Source organism: Rhamphochromis longiceps, linkage group LG23 (genome assembly GCF_057381845.1).
Source record: "Rhamphochromis longiceps isolate RC_006_pf linkage group LG23, R_longiceps_female_GT1.1, whole genome shotgun sequence".
NCBI classification, from domain to species: domain Eukaryota; kingdom Metazoa; phylum Chordata; class Actinopteri; order Cichliformes; family Cichlidae; genus Rhamphochromis; species Rhamphochromis longiceps.
In genome coordinates, this window is record NC_140578.1 from 11,530,338 (window position 1) to 11,545,582 (window position 15,245).

General features: G+C 44.2%; 1 protein-coding gene across 2 annotated transcripts in view; it reads left to right on the top strand.

Annotated features, from left to right (window-relative positions):
• Positions 1-15,245, top strand: part of ssbp4 (single stranded DNA binding protein 4) — an 89,117-nt gene that overhangs the window by 70,363 nt on the left and 3,509 nt on the right. For both annotated transcript variants that reach the window (XM_085398730.1, XM_085398731.1), the window contains exons 6-16: positions 6,429-6,512; positions 9,159-9,285; positions 9,423-9,490; positions 10,727-10,791; positions 12,109-12,154; positions 12,256-12,291; positions 12,427-12,481; positions 13,724-13,794; positions 14,016-14,094; positions 14,437-14,465; positions 14,552-14,653. In XM_085398730.1, the coding sequence (XP_085254856.1) occupies positions 6,429-6,512; positions 9,159-9,285; positions 9,423-9,490; positions 10,727-10,791; positions 12,109-12,154; positions 12,256-12,291; positions 12,427-12,481; positions 13,724-13,794; positions 14,016-14,094; positions 14,437-14,465; positions 14,552-14,653 (762 nt within the window). The remainder of the gene's footprint in view (positions 1-6,428; positions 6,513-9,158; positions 9,286-9,422; positions 9,491-10,726; positions 10,792-12,108; positions 12,155-12,255; positions 12,292-12,426; positions 12,482-13,723; positions 13,795-14,015; positions 14,095-14,436; positions 14,466-14,551; positions 14,654-15,245) is intronic.

Below are 15,245 nucleotides of genomic sequence, written 5' to 3' on the forward strand. Positions count from 1 at the left end.
GGCAATTAAGTTGGCAATACATCGCTGCTCCGTCTGGAAATTCACAATGGACAAAGACCTTCTTTGTCGTTTCGTGAAGCTGAGAGTTAAAACAACGTAAAGTGTCCCTGCTGCCGTTGTTTGAGGTGTGCTTTTGTACTGCTTTGTGCTTAACTCATTTGTTGCTCCTTTCGAAAAGACAAATTTTCAGCCAGTCAACATTCGACCAGCACGTAGCATCACGGCTGTCGTACTGCATGCTTTTGGCTTTTTGGAAACGTGTCCCTGCGGCCTCTACATTGGTTGAATTCCCACAATCCTTCTCACAGATCCACACTGGTGCACCAATGGTTGGGCAGAAGCCTTAAGCACCAACAGTGAAGTAAGCATGAATAGTTTTCATCAATTAAAAAGCAGGTGGCTCCATTTTGGGGAACTTTCCATTGATACTCATGATTACTGAGGCCATGCCTCTGGGAGGGGGGGGGGGCATATCGCCTGTAGCAGTACCCCTTGTTCTTGTTGCTAATTTTTCTTTTCTGACTCTGGACTCGTCCTGCTGCTGATCAGATGCTTCTTGGCTGTGCCGCCTATTAATGTTTAAAACCTCAAAAACCTTTGCACGATACTGTAAATAATTTGGCACCGTCCCAGCGGGTTAACGGCTATCCTCCGGGAGAAAACACTCCTGATCGCGTGCTCCCGTCTCTGAGCTGACATGTTGCCATGTTGTATAGCATGAGCTAGCAGGAGACCCACTGCTGCCACTGCTGCTCTCTCTGGAATGTTAGCAAGGAATGACAATGAGTGTGCATTCAGTGTGTGTGTGTGTGTGTGTGTGTGTGTGTGTGTGTGTGTGTGCGCTGCTACTCCTGGCTTTGTTTGTTGTGTTCAGTGATGCAGGCTGCTTTGTGTTCTCACTCTTTGTGTGTGTGTGTGTGTGTGTGTGTGTGTGTGTGTGTGTGTGTGTGTGTGTGTGTGTGTGTCCAGAAGTTTGACAGAAGTTACACACTGCCCTCTAGTGTTGGCAGCTATAAACAGGTGAAAAACCCTCAGCAGGCTGCTACTCTTCCACCCCTCTCTCCCTCGCTCTCACTCTTTCTGTTAGTGGTCCATCAGGGGCAGCAGTGTGGGTCTTCCTTAAGCTGAAATGAGCGGTGAGGAGGCGAGGGGGTTGCGTTGATGGGTTTGTGGTACTGTGCCAAGCTGTTATCTCCTTAGCCGGGTAGAAAATGATTTTATTAATTGCTTCATTTAACGCTCCCCGTGTCCCCCCCCCCCCTCCTCCTTCCCCTCTCCCACACGAATACACAAACAACGCCACACAAGCTCACGCACACTCGCACACTCTCCAAGCAAGCTACTTTTCAAACTCGCCCTGCATATACCTCCACGACAGTTGAAATGTTCTCTCGCTCCCTCTCTCTGCGGGGACCTGTAGAGGGAACAGTAGAGCCATAAAGGCCATATGCTGGCCCATTCAGATGTAATAGCAGGAAGGCCTGGGGAGGCCCAGTCAAAGGAGCTACGCTCCATTATGGTACATTATAGAGAAGAACAAGAGAGGAGCACTGTGAGTGTTTCTGTGTGTAGTTTCTGAGCAAGTGTGCGTGTGTGTGTGTGTGAGTGTGTGCGAGAGAGAGCGTGAATGAGATTGTGTATTATCTACCCTGCAGGAACAAAAATTTGTTCTCACAATCATCATGTTGAGACCTCCATATGGGGACGAGAAGATGGTCCCCATGTGACCAGCTGGTAAAACTGGTGAAAGTAGTTTAAGGATTACGTGATGGTTATGTCAAAGATTCAGGTGAGGCAGGAAGCGCTCATGGTTATGTGCGAGGGTACGGCTCTGAAAGATGAATGCAAGTCAATGCGGTGTCCTCTCGAGCGACTGAAACTAGGCTGTGTGTGTGGGGGGGGCGGGATGAGAATCAGACTACTGCACCTGGGTCAGTGCAGTCAGACCCCGCAGGGGTGTCTTGTTAGACACACACAAACACACACACACACACTCTGGCTCGGCAACAACAGTAACCTCTGAGGTCAGACAGAGCTAGCGCTGCATTAGCCCCAGTGTGAACCTGCTGAGAGACAGAGCGAGCCAGTGCAGCTGGTGTTAACCACCCAGAACATACACACTGCACACGGAGTGGCAGAAAAAACCCACAGTGTTACCGGCACAGACGTCATAACTGTGCCGGCACGCCATCTCTGTGCTGCATGTACAACTAAATAAACACGTCCAGGTTTGCGTGTCGCGTTGCTGGTTAAAAAGTGGCTTTTGTGGAGACTTGACTACGTCTCAGATGATGATGAGATTAATAGAATCAATGAAAGGTAAACTGACACATCTCACAGGGAGAGGAAGCACCTGTCTGAAGAGCCCTGCTGCTGCTTCTGCCTTTTATAAAGGGTAACAAGTCCTTGAATACGTGCTTCTGCTCATGAGCAGTGTTATTTTCATGCGTAAGTACGAGCTCATCTCTCCTGCCAAAATCTGTGCTCTTGTATGGCGTACCTGGCAGTGCAGCAGTACTGTATCCGTGCTCGTGGGAACTCGCTTGTTTCGAGCTGTCAGTCAGGCGTGTTTATCTTTCCGCTGTAGTTCCAGGTTCCTGGTGTCGAGCTCTGTGGCTTGGATGGCGGAGCGCCGACAGAGCACTCACACGGGGAGGGTGGAGCAGTGAGCCGGGTGGGAAAGTGAGGTAGAGCCGGAGGGTGGATGTACCTGCTTCTCTCTAGCTCCGATGCAAAAGAGAAGCAGGTACATGTGCAGCTGCCTCTTACATGGAAAGCGATGCACATGAGTGAAGAGGCACGCTTGTCTAACAGCTGTGTGTGTTTAGCTGAAAGTCAGTCAACTGAAACATCATCAGCAGATATGATGATTGATGATTTTGCTCTGATAATTAAAATTAAAAATTGCAGCTATTCGCGAGAGAGCAGTAGTATCACAATGTCGTGCAAACGTATGTATGCCAAACTTATTCTACAAGTTCTATGTCTTTCTGATTGGCTGCCTCTTGCAAGCAAAACTATTTGAACAGCACTGGGAGGAGCTTCTGTGCATACAGCCAGAGCTGTGATATCCCTGCTCAGGGACATCACACAAAGCCAGGAGTAGAAAAGAACAGTCTGAAACTGAGCACTTAGAGCAATCTGAAGCACGCTCACATTCATACCTACAATTTAGAATAACCAATTAGTGTATTGTGTGTGTCTTTGGACCATGGGAGGAAGCTGGAATAGTCTAAGCATGTCAACAGGAAAGCCCCACCCTGCCAGTGGATTCAAATCTTTTTGCTATAAGCGCTAACAACCACTGTACTGTAGTTATAATATATATTAGTATAATAGGTCCACTTTAGGCAAGCGTGCAGAATATTTGCATAAAGTTATGTTTATTTTAGATTTTTATACATTTAATATTTAAAATTGGCCCTTTTATTAGGAGAAGTGTAATCTAGTGTACAGTGGTGTAGCCAATAACTGTGTGTTGGTGTCTATTTGAGTAAACTGCACTAATACTGTCAACCAGCGAGTGTCAAGGGCACTCCCATAATCCTTTACCTTTAAAATGATGTTAAAGACACACCTGTTAAAGTAAACCCCCCCTCCTCCCCCCGGCAGCCCGCTTTCAGTGCTCATGCTGTACCTGCAGGTATATCAAAGCCAGCACACACTTAGCACCTGAGACAAGATCCTGCTATCACCTGTGAAGAAAGAGGGAGATCTTATATTTGCACTCACCGCCACTCATCTTGCACACATGCTCACACACACACACACACACACACACACACACACACACACACACACACACACACACACACACACACACACACACACACACCTGTAATGTTATTTGATAGCCAAGTGCTTGACAGAAGCTCTGGCAGACTAGCAGATAAGTCTGGTCTGGCGGTGGGTGGTCCCGTTTCTCCACATTGATGCTAGTAACAGGTTTCTAGCGGTGTGACTGCTGCCAGAGTCAGATGATGCTGCTGTAGTACGAGACGCGGAGGTCAGAGTTGACGTTAGTCCCGTGATACGGCGTTACTTTAACGTAGAGGTGTTTGCTGTGAGAGATTAACTTATGAGTGGTTTCAGCTCATTTTCTCTAATAATATAAACTGAAACTGTAATTCACATAGCAGTGATTGAGTCTTCAGTTCAATGTTGATTTAAATGACAGAATAATTTCAGTTATTTTCAGAGGGGGATTTATTCTTCTATTTCATTGCCATAATGATGTTTGATTGGGTTTAAATATTTGGCACTTCTTTGGAGAGTGGAAGTGAGCTCCAGAATTAAGCTTGCTTTGGCCCTTGATTCTGTTTTGGACGGTTTTAACTCTGGCAAACCGGATCAAGTGTCATCACGGCAGAATTTAGAAAAATAATACCACGTTTGAAAATACCCTGAATTATCCTTTGGCAGCAGTGCTGTAATTGAATGCTGATTACAGGCCACTTCGTGAATTGATCTGACCCCATCCTGGCAATTAACAATTCCTGTGCATGGAAGTCAATGCAGCCCTTTGAAAATGTCAGTGACAGATCTTATTAGAAGCATTCTTTGTTGGTGTAACAGATTAAATATGATGGTTGTGAAGACATTCTACATATTTACAGTGAATTTTAATTTTTAATTTTCTCATTTTGACCTCTGATGAAAGAGATAAAGGGGCCTTTGCCATTGTATACGAGCAGCATGTTAACAAAGGATTGCTTTGTGCACAATGAAGTGAAGTGAGGCAGAATTAGACTCCCAGTAGAACTTTGGTCATCTCTTTCAGATCATTTACTACTTTGTCTCCTGTCAGTATCGTGTTTTTCAGATATTATGCCATACTTATTTTCCTTACTTATTTTCCATACTGATGTGTTTCTGATTTCCCGTAATAATGTCCAGGAGAGCTGTTTGAACTGAATGTTACATACCGGGAAATAAAGTATTTCCCTGTACTTCAGCATTAGCATCAGCTACATAAAACATGCTTATCTCATTGAAGTAGAGTGATAAATTGTGCTTGTGTAGTTGATCATTTTTTAGACTCAGGAGAGTTTATTGAAATTAGAGCCTTTTAATATACAAGCACACCCCCCAAAATACCAAAGCTCCAGTTATATTTAACGCAGTGGTGTGCAGTGACTTTTACAGCAAGGCAAGCGGGGAGACAACCAGCGACCAGAAACTCAAGAAGAAACACAAATGTTCTTCCACTGGACCACATTAAAGCCTTTTCGAGTTTTTCTCCTGTCCATCTTTATTCTTATATACATGCTGACAGCCCTGTGCATCTTGCAGCACTCTTCCCGGACATCTTCACCTCTCTGCGTGCTGTACCTACCCTGAAGTATTCTAAAATATTGTACTTACGTCTGTAGTGTCATCAAACTTTTTGGGATTCGCTGAGTTCCCGCGAATTCCTAAGGAATTTTCCTTTATTGAAAGCAAGAAGAAATATTATTAAAAAAATGTCAGCAATTACCAAACTCTATTATTGGCAATGGTAAATAAAGTATCAAAAGTAAAAGTACTTAGTGTGCAGAAAAACATTCCCGAACATGTTATATGGATGTTAATATAACATCCATATGATGGATGTGAATGTTATTGCTGTAGGTGTTTAAGGTTGGGTGAATTTTAAATGTTGTAAATACTATATGCTAAGTATATTGCATTTAGTATATTAAATTAAAACGCTTGAGCAATGAGGGCCATGAGTAATCACCACTTAGTGATTGCCTCCATTGTTGATTGTTTTTTTTATATAAACTGTATAAACAAATGATTTCTCAGAGATTCTAATCTGCCTTACCTGTTAAACTTCTTCACATTGCACTCTAACCCCTCTAAATTACACTTGTTGGTATCGGTGGTTAGTAAGAGAAAATGATAAATCTGATGATAAATCACAGAGGGTTTGTTTAGTTGCTAAACAAACAGGCAGATTGAAACTGATCTCAGAGCAGTGAAAGCAGAGTCAGCAGCAGATTGTCTATGTGTCGTATGGACTGCGAACGCCTCTGTGTCCCCTCAGATGAGCTGGAAGAGTTAGCCAGAGTGACAGAAGTGTGAGTTTCTCTGCTTAGACTCCTGACCTGAACCTGGATAAGTAGATAGATGGATGCAAACAGATGAGAAGCTGTAGACAGAAAGTTGTTTAAAATAAGAGAGATTGGTTTCAGGATTTGATTGATCTCTGCTTTTAGATTTCACTGTTCAAGCACTGCTTGCCTTGCTTGCCCTGATGGAGTGCCGCTGATAGATTTCCTAAAATCTGGCCAAGCAAAACTAAACCAAACCTATAACTGCAGTACTCACATTAAAAGTGATTTATTGAAGGTTGATTGCGCTAATAATGTTTCCCCAGAAAGATTTGCATTCATTACATTCTTGAAGCTCGTTTTTTAAACAACTTTAAATCTGTTCTTCACCAGGGTCCCCCAGGATCTCAGCCTTCACCTCACACGCAGCCTCCTCCACATAACCCCACTAATCCCATGATGGGACCTCATGGACAGGTAAGAACCAAACATTTATCCAGTCTGTCACTTTGCTTGTAGGTTCCTTCTTGAGCCTACCCTTGATTCCACTCGCTCACTCGCTCAAATAACAGTGAAAAGTGTACAAACCGCACACAGGTCCCTTGTGCTAACAGGCAGGACGGGCAGCATCCACAATGGTGGATTGGATGAATAATTTAGCTGTGTTGGCCCAGCTGTAAAGAGCGGAGGTGCATCTGGAGGGCCTCCTCTCTTCCTCAGCCCAGCACTCACCATCCCGTAGTCCATCAATAGACCATTAATATTGCAGCACAGCCTGACATTGTGCAGCTCTTCATACTCAAACCCACCACAACACGGTCAAAGGAGGAGAGAAGAGGAGCCGAAGAGAAAGCCGACTTAGGTGACGAGGGTACAAATGAAAACGGTAGTGAGTCGGTTCTCACTTCGAGGACTAATTGTTATTATATAACTCATCTTCCACTTGCTCCAACCGCACACACCCGGCGACACACAAAACATGTAGTACATAATTATAATTTAAATGCAGTCTCATGCTGTATTTGTGTTGTGTGTGCTTATCTCTGTGATAAGATGATGATACAAACATCATGCGGCTCATGCTCCGTGACCAAAACACCCAAGTCTTACCCAATCAGCATTCAAATCTGCACGTTTCCTCTTGATACTAAAATAGTTGGACTGACTTTTGAATTAATTCTTATCGTCTAACATCGAAATGTGGTCCACCGGGCGTGGATATTTGTAGTTGTAGCAACGTATTCTCAAAGGTAATTCTGAAAACCATCTGTCTCTGGTGTTTTACATTATTCACTAGTTGTGCGCCGGCTCTGTAATGCATGTCCCGGCCAGCCTTGTCTTGTCCCCTCTCTGCTGAAACATAGTGAACGTGTCTTAGGTTTCTGGTATGAATCACGCAATCCAGGCAGAATCTTTGTAGCTAGACTGCCTGCGTATGCGAGGTCGGTAGTAAAATGTCCACCACCGAATGGCACAGAAACAGAGACGGGGTGTAGAACTACTGCTTTCATCCAGCCGTGTGATGTTAATGCCCCCCCACCCGCTGCAACATTATTGTCCTTGTATTGTTCTTCTGGTCCAGATCTCTATCCTGCATGTTTTTTTTCCCCATCTTCCTAACTTCCCCTTTACCTTTATCCTAATGGCATTTATCACCTGAGGTCTTACTTTCCAAAACTTAACAACAAGCCCCTCCTTACTTGGAAACAGAACAAAAATACAGCATGCACATTGTTCTTCAGCGCAATAGCTCCCCCTGTTGACATCCAAAGATAAAGCCTCAAACATGAGAAGGTCAGCTATAGAGAGTCAGGTTTGCTAATCTTCTTGTGCCTTATGTCATTTCAAAGTGTCACTTGTCAAGAACAGTTTGGCTCTCACCTGAGGGGAAACATATGACTAATCTATTTTACATGGAAGTAATAATAATAATAATAATAATGGATACTTTATTGATCCCCATGGGGAAATTACTTGTTTTTCTCTGCATTTGACCCATTCACTCAGTGAAGCAGTGGGCAGCCCACTAAGCAGGCGCCCGGGGAGCAGTGTGTAGGGACGGTACCTTGCTCAGGGGTACCTCAGGGTAGCCGTTAAGTGGACTCGAACCGCCGACCTTCCGATCATGGGGCGACCACTTTACCTACTGAGCTATCCCTGCCCCTAGTATTCTTGCTTCCGGAGAGCACATTTGTACACATTTTGAGAGACTAATAGAAGCTGGTTGAAATGATATTATTATCATAACATCAGTTAAATTTTTTATAGAGATCTGTGTTTATTAGTTCTCAATCAGAAGCACCAAAAGGCAGCGTACACTGTGATTTATGGATGCAGTGTTTTAAAAGCAGAATCTGATGTTCGCTAAGCTGGTAATGACGGTGGCATGCTGAGACATGTGTACTGTGATGTTTTGTGTATTTTTAATATGTGCAGCACTTTCTATCGTTTTATCTCAATTTAATTTCCGTCGTGTGTTTAATGACTCCCGCTGCAGTCGTTTTACAAGCCCTGCTATAAATAAATATTGTCATAATATCCTTATGATTACCTTGTTTGTTTTATTTACTTCATACATTATGTTAATATCTAATCGTGCCAGTCCCTTTAAATTGCTTTTCTTTCGATGCTGATTTCATTAAACTGAAGCCACATTCTGCACTAACTGCACTGTGGCTTCTTTGTGTTTTGGGGCATAACCGTAGCTTTGTGTTGTCATTAGCACAAACATATTTGAAGGACTCTCAGTCAAGAAATGTACATGTGTGTTAGTGTTTTGGCTTCTGATCATTATTATTTCATATTGTGGGCCACGTAGAGCCCATTTTGTTCTGAATTGGGCCAGATCCTGAATCCTGAATTTGTATAGTAGAAAGCAAAAAAACTGCCATTTCATTGTTTATTTACTTTGGTTTAGTATGAGTGGCCATGGAGAAGGAAAAGCTGCAAAATATCTGAAAATACAGTTAAAATTCCAAAACGTATGGCATCTTTCACATTTTCCAAAGCTGTCCGGCGGGCCGAATATGAGTTTTTGACTGACCACTTCTGGCCCCCAGGCCTTATGTTTGCCATCACCTGGAATAAAGTTGTTGTTTTTTTCTTCGCTTGTCCTTTCTGCAGCCATTCATGTCTCCACGGTACCCAGGTGGCCCAAGGCCTTCCCTCCGTATGCCAAATCAGCCTCCCGGGAGCATCCCCGGGTCACAGCCTCTCCTTCCAAACAGCCTGGACCCCACCCGACCTCAAGGTACTGACGGCCATAGTGTGCTGTTTTGAAGAGAAACTTTATATTGGCTTCTAAATGAGAATCTTCTTTCTTCCTCCTGTATTGATTTGTTATTGATCCAAGTGGTGCTGCCATGCCAACATTCTGTTTTATCACAGGACATCCAAACATGGGCGGTCCAATGAGAATGAATCCCCCCCGAGGCATGGGAGGCATGGGCCCACAGGTAAACCACCAGTGTTTTTTTACACAAACGACCAAATTAGTCATATAGAGTAAAACACAAAGGGCCCCGTTACTAAAGCAAGTCACAACAGTGGATAGTGTCCTTCAGCTCCACCAGCCCACTGCACTCCCACTCAGCAGCTGCCACACAGCCAGGTTTGGTGCCTGGTCTTTAGTTTATGAGCAAACTCTGTGTTTGGTTGCCCTTCATTAGGGGCTTCCATAAAAAACAGCTATAATGTCAAAGCAGCAATCTATAAACAGCATGTAGATAATCCTTCTCCTTTGCTGAGCAGGAATTTTGGTTCCGCCAATCTCTTAACTTTGCCTTTAAATGTCAGAAGCGCTCTGACGCCGATCTTGGCTGCGACCAGAGCCCACCCACTGCTAACGCCAGTTCTACATGTTAAATCCTACTTGCTGACTCCCACCTAGAGAGACAGAGACTGAATGCTTAGAGTGCTATGAGCAAGCCACCACCAACACATATTTTTTTAAAAGTGGTGCCAAAGACGGTGCTGTCGGTTTCCTTTTATCACTTTAATTTGTGTTAATATTGTTTTTTCTAATACATAAGATGCTTAAACAGCAGCGTCCTTTTGAATTACCATTATAAGACAGCTGCTTCATTCTGCACCCAGCCACCGCGCGCACACACACACACGCACACTCTCTCCCCGTGCCCTTCGTCCCCTCTCTGTGCCACCCTGGCTCGGTGACTTTGGCAGTGAGCGTACCAGCAGCTGGTGTGGCATCTGCTCGACAAGTGTAATCGTCTGCTGAACAAAACTCTTCCTCTGAGTGGAGCTGCTCTCTGGCCTGCCCCCCTACTCACTCACTCAGTCATACACACACACACACACACACACACACACACACACACACACACACACACACACACACACACACACACACACGTGTCCAAAGACACACGTGTAGCGCCAGCCAAAGCAGCCCACTGGGCAGCGATGAAAACATACACGCAAACCCGCGGGAGGGCGCGCACACATAGAGACACTTACTGTATACAGAGACTCACAACATGTGCAGAGTGCGCAGGCTCTTCCACACACAGCTGTCCTCTTTCACGCGCAGCCCACACACAGCTCATACATCCACATAATTAAACACTAGTTAGTGGGAGACATGATCGTCGCTGACCTTCATTAAGATTCAAACCTTTACACAGAGCAGGTGCGAGGCTCTGTGCTGACTGTGTGTTCTTCTCTTTGTGCAGAACTATGGCGGAGGGATGAGGCCTCCTCCAAACTCCATGGGGCCAGGGATGCCCGGCATGAACATGTTAGTAGACTGTTTTTCTTTTTATGGCTGTAAATTCTGTATATACTTCTATATGATAATGTTTACATCATCTAAATAACAGGCAAAAATAGTACTAATATATTAGAACCCCCCAATTTCCTCTCAAACCAGCTTGGTGACAGATGAGGGAAGAAGAAACATCCCACAGAACCATCAGGCAGAAAAAAGACTTACACTGAAAAGAGATATAAAGACTTACACTGGTTTAAGGTAAAAGTAGAAAGTCAGGATAAGCTCTCCGATAAACACAGACTTAAAAGATGTCACCGACATCAGAGGCCTTGTATCCTGGCTTTACTCTGACCCTGACACAATAGGTCTCAGGCTAGGCACCGACGCATACGGCAAAGAAATTTCAAATGAGAAGAATTAAATAAAATAGTGCTGTATAGGGTTACAGGGCATTTTCCTCATAATGCGCATGCACGTGAGTTTTAAGACGTCCTGCAGGAGCTCTGCACTTCAAAGTCACTGGGCCTAAGAGGGAAGTACAACAGAGTGTCATCAGTAAAAATACGGAAAGAAATCCAGTAACCATGAATGCTGTGACACGGGGGACGTATGTAAAATCATACTGCAGCTACAAATGAGCCCCGAGCCACACCGTGCTTTATGAGTGTGGATAAAGAGACATAGTAGTTATTGATAGGTGCAGCCTGTTTGAGAGATAATGTGAAAATCATTATAAAGCTGAGCCAGACACCCACAAGGCACCAGAGTTTGTAAAAAGTACTGTGATCAATTGTGTCCAATGCTGCGCTCGAGTCCAGCGGTGCCAGATAAAGAGCACATGCCTGCTCAGAAGCCACTGGGAGATCGCTGGTGACCTTCGAAAGAACAGTCTCTGTGCTGTGGTATTTACCGATGCCAAATAGAAACTTTGCAAAAGTGGAATTATTTTGTGGAGCAGAAACATGTAGCTCAGACACCTTTTCTTTCATAGAGTTTCTTTCGACAAAAGGCAGATTGGAGATGATAATTCTCCAGGAAGGTGTGATCCACGTTAGTGTGGCTGCACAGAAACAGTCAATGAACTTTCAACCCCAAAGAGTAAACGTGGCACTAAAAAAACAACAAGTCGTCTTCTGTTTCAGAGTCTCAATGCTTGTCCTGTGACTGACCGTCACGCCAATAAAAAAGTCCCTCAATAAAGTTCCCAGAAAGCAGAACAGGCAGGTTTCTAGATCATTTCTGCACGTCAGCTGATGAACTCTACTTTTGCAATAATCTCTAGAGTCCACGTACATAACAAATAATAAAACCTCCCCTTTATCCTCGTACCTCTCTGCATTTCAGGGGTCCTGGCGGAAGAGGTCCGTGGCCGAACCCCAACACCAACTCAGTGAGTCACACCCTCTCACATCTTCACGTCCACGTGACCGAGTGCATTTACAATAACTGTGCTTCATGTTGTGTTTCACCCCGGGTCTCTCCTCCCCACAGATAGCTTATTCATCTTCATCTCCAGGCAACTATGTGGTAAGTGTCCCGTCACGAACTCGTGTTCGACCACGGGCCATAAATTACCTGTCACGCTGTGATATCTAACAGGCGCGCTGCCATCTAGATGCACTCGGTGCTCATTTCTCTCCCTCGCTTGCTCTCACCCCTCAGGGTCCTCCGGGGGGAGGCGGCCCACCAGGAACTCCCATCATGCCTAGCCCTGGAGGTGAGTTATACATTTCAGTTTCCCTTCTGGTTTCTGCTTTGATCCAGTGCTCACTGAAGGAGGGTTTGTCTAAGAAACATCAAACATGTTCTCCGTCAGATACACATTTCTCTTTGGGAGACAGATCGGGCTCTAAATACGTGAAGAATTGAGCCTTTAGGAGGAGTTTTAAGTGTAAAACACTGAAAAATGGAAGAAAATATATATTGCACTGAATGTGCTTTTGTTGGAACTCTCAAATGTGATGTTCATGAAAAATCCTTTGTCACACTTTTTTTTTTTTTTTTAACTTAAGGCATAGAGTGAAAAATACTCGAGTGGAAGCAGAGGCATACAATCAACTGACTAATCCCTTTCAGGTCTGACCCATCAATAAGGTGTCTCTGTGGAGGATTGACTGCAAACAAAACGCTGCGGGCGGTTGTCCTGTAGATGTTCTGTTTCTGATGGCCTGTGAAAAGCTTCTTTTTGTGTTATATGCACGCCGCTATTTTCATATGTTGCGGGGCAGCCCTTTGCAGTCCTGTTCGCACCTACACTGAGAAGGAAAACATATTCCACTGCAGTCACACACACACAAAAGTGCTCACCTCACTCTGGAATTAGCCCCCTTCCTCCAGTCACGATAACAAAAGCCGCATTCAGGAACGCTAATGGGCAAGATTTCTCTACCCCATGTGCCGTGCATGCGCTCTGTCCATCTCTGCTCCTCGTCTTTCAGCTCGTCATTCATCTTTCTCGTGCTTTTCTCAGTTATCTGCTCACAAATTTCTACCTGCAATGTCAGATCAAGGTCACCTCACTCTTCTGAATCTTTTAAGAACAGACCGACTCGCACGCGAGGAGCGACACAGCGTGAACTGGTTGATGCCAAGTTACCAGGGTGTCCGTATAACAACTAATCTTCTTGTTACAGGAATAAGATGGGTTTCTTTGACTGTGCGTTGCAGAGAGCAGCGAGTGCATTGACTGGCAGAAAGAGGAACTGATGTTTTTTCAATTTCTTCTTCGGTGGTGGTCTTTGTCCTGTACTGTAGCAGAAACTATTACACCAATGGTAAAATTGTTGCTGCCTATGTGTCTTCAGTTTTCCCCATTCTTTACCTCAAGGACCAAAACTTCTTTCAATAATTTTTCATGGATTTTGCATATAAAAAGAGGCAGTTTACCTGTAAGTGCTTCCCAGTCTGGGAGGAGTGAAGCACAGAGAGCCTAAACATCCACCTGCTCTTCTGTTCGTAGATTCAACAAATTCAAGCGAAAACATCTACACAATGATGAACCCCATCGGCCCTGGTGGTAATAGACCTAATGTACGTATCGACGTTTGGCTCAGTTTTCATATATTTATTTATTTTCCTTTTTATAAACCAGTCAGCTAACATGTCGTGTTCCCCAAGCTGCAAAAATACTGAGAGACAGTACCTTATTTAGCTGTAGCTGTTTTGTCTTAAAACCCTCTGATGGTAATTTTTGATCTATTATATTGGACTATAGAAATAAAAATAACCGACGTGTCTGTTTTTTGTTTTAGTTCCCAATGGGACCAGGTCCCGATGGGCCCATGGGTGGAATGGGTGCTATGGATCAGCATCATATGAATGGATCACTAGGTGCGTACCTAAAGATGCGGTACAGTAAGCTATGAGCCCATACACTGAATCTTATGACACTCAAAAGCTTTTAGAAGGTGGACTCTGCCCTCTAATGGCAGATCAAGGAAGTGTTGTCTCAGTATTGAGCAAAGGGAAAATTGATTAGTGGGGCAGTGAGTTAGGCCAATTGATCCTGTTGATGTATGAGACATGATTGGTGAAGCCAGCTGAGTTAGTGCTCATCTGTATGTGTAACAAATAGCTTAATTAAAAGCCATTAGTTGTTTAAGTGCAAGCAATTTCTGCTAGCTCTGGATATCCTGCACTGACACTGTTTTTCTTTTTCCTTTTCTAATGCAGGCTCTGGTGACATGGATGGGTTGCCAAAGGTAAGACTGTCCATGCCTGCGTATCTCTCTTTGTCCGTCTGTATGAGTTCTTTATTCTCATTGGTGCGTTTCGTCCACGTTTGTAGAATTCTCCCAACAATATGGCAGGCATGAACAATCCTCCCGGCACTCCGCGGGATGACGGCGAGATGGCAGGCAACTTTTTAAACCCATTCCAAAGTGAAAGTGTGAGTAAAAAAAAAAAAAACCCTCAAAGTGTTTGACACAGATTCCCGCCGGCATGAGACTCACTCACGCCCTCCACGTTAGATGATCGTAGCTGCCAATTGTCCACGGCAACCTGGGGGATGGTTTTCTAAAGACAAATATAGATGGAGGTCTGAAGTGATCCATTTTAGAAAGCTGGCAAGTCCCCTGCCGTCTCAGGCAGGACTCATTTACCACCAGACTGAAGTGAGACGTTTTTCAAAATTAAGACATGACAGTCACGTGAAACTACTCCTTTTGCTCCAGAACATCCTTATGTTAACAGACTGAGAGCTTTGAAGATGTTTTACTATGAAAACTCAGGGTGGAGAGTGTAACGGCACAAAAATCTTCTGTCAGCGTGAAATCTCACCTCGGTGCAGATATGTGGCTGAGCTGAGAGCTGTGATTTTTAAATATGGAGGGCCTCAGTGTTACTTCAAGCTTAGACGTAGCTTAGACTGGACTTATTTGGCTTATTTTTGTTAACATTAAGAGACAGAGCAATGAAAACCTTTCATTTCCTCATTGCTCAGTTCAAATCTGTGTTCAGATGCCACAGATGATCCATAT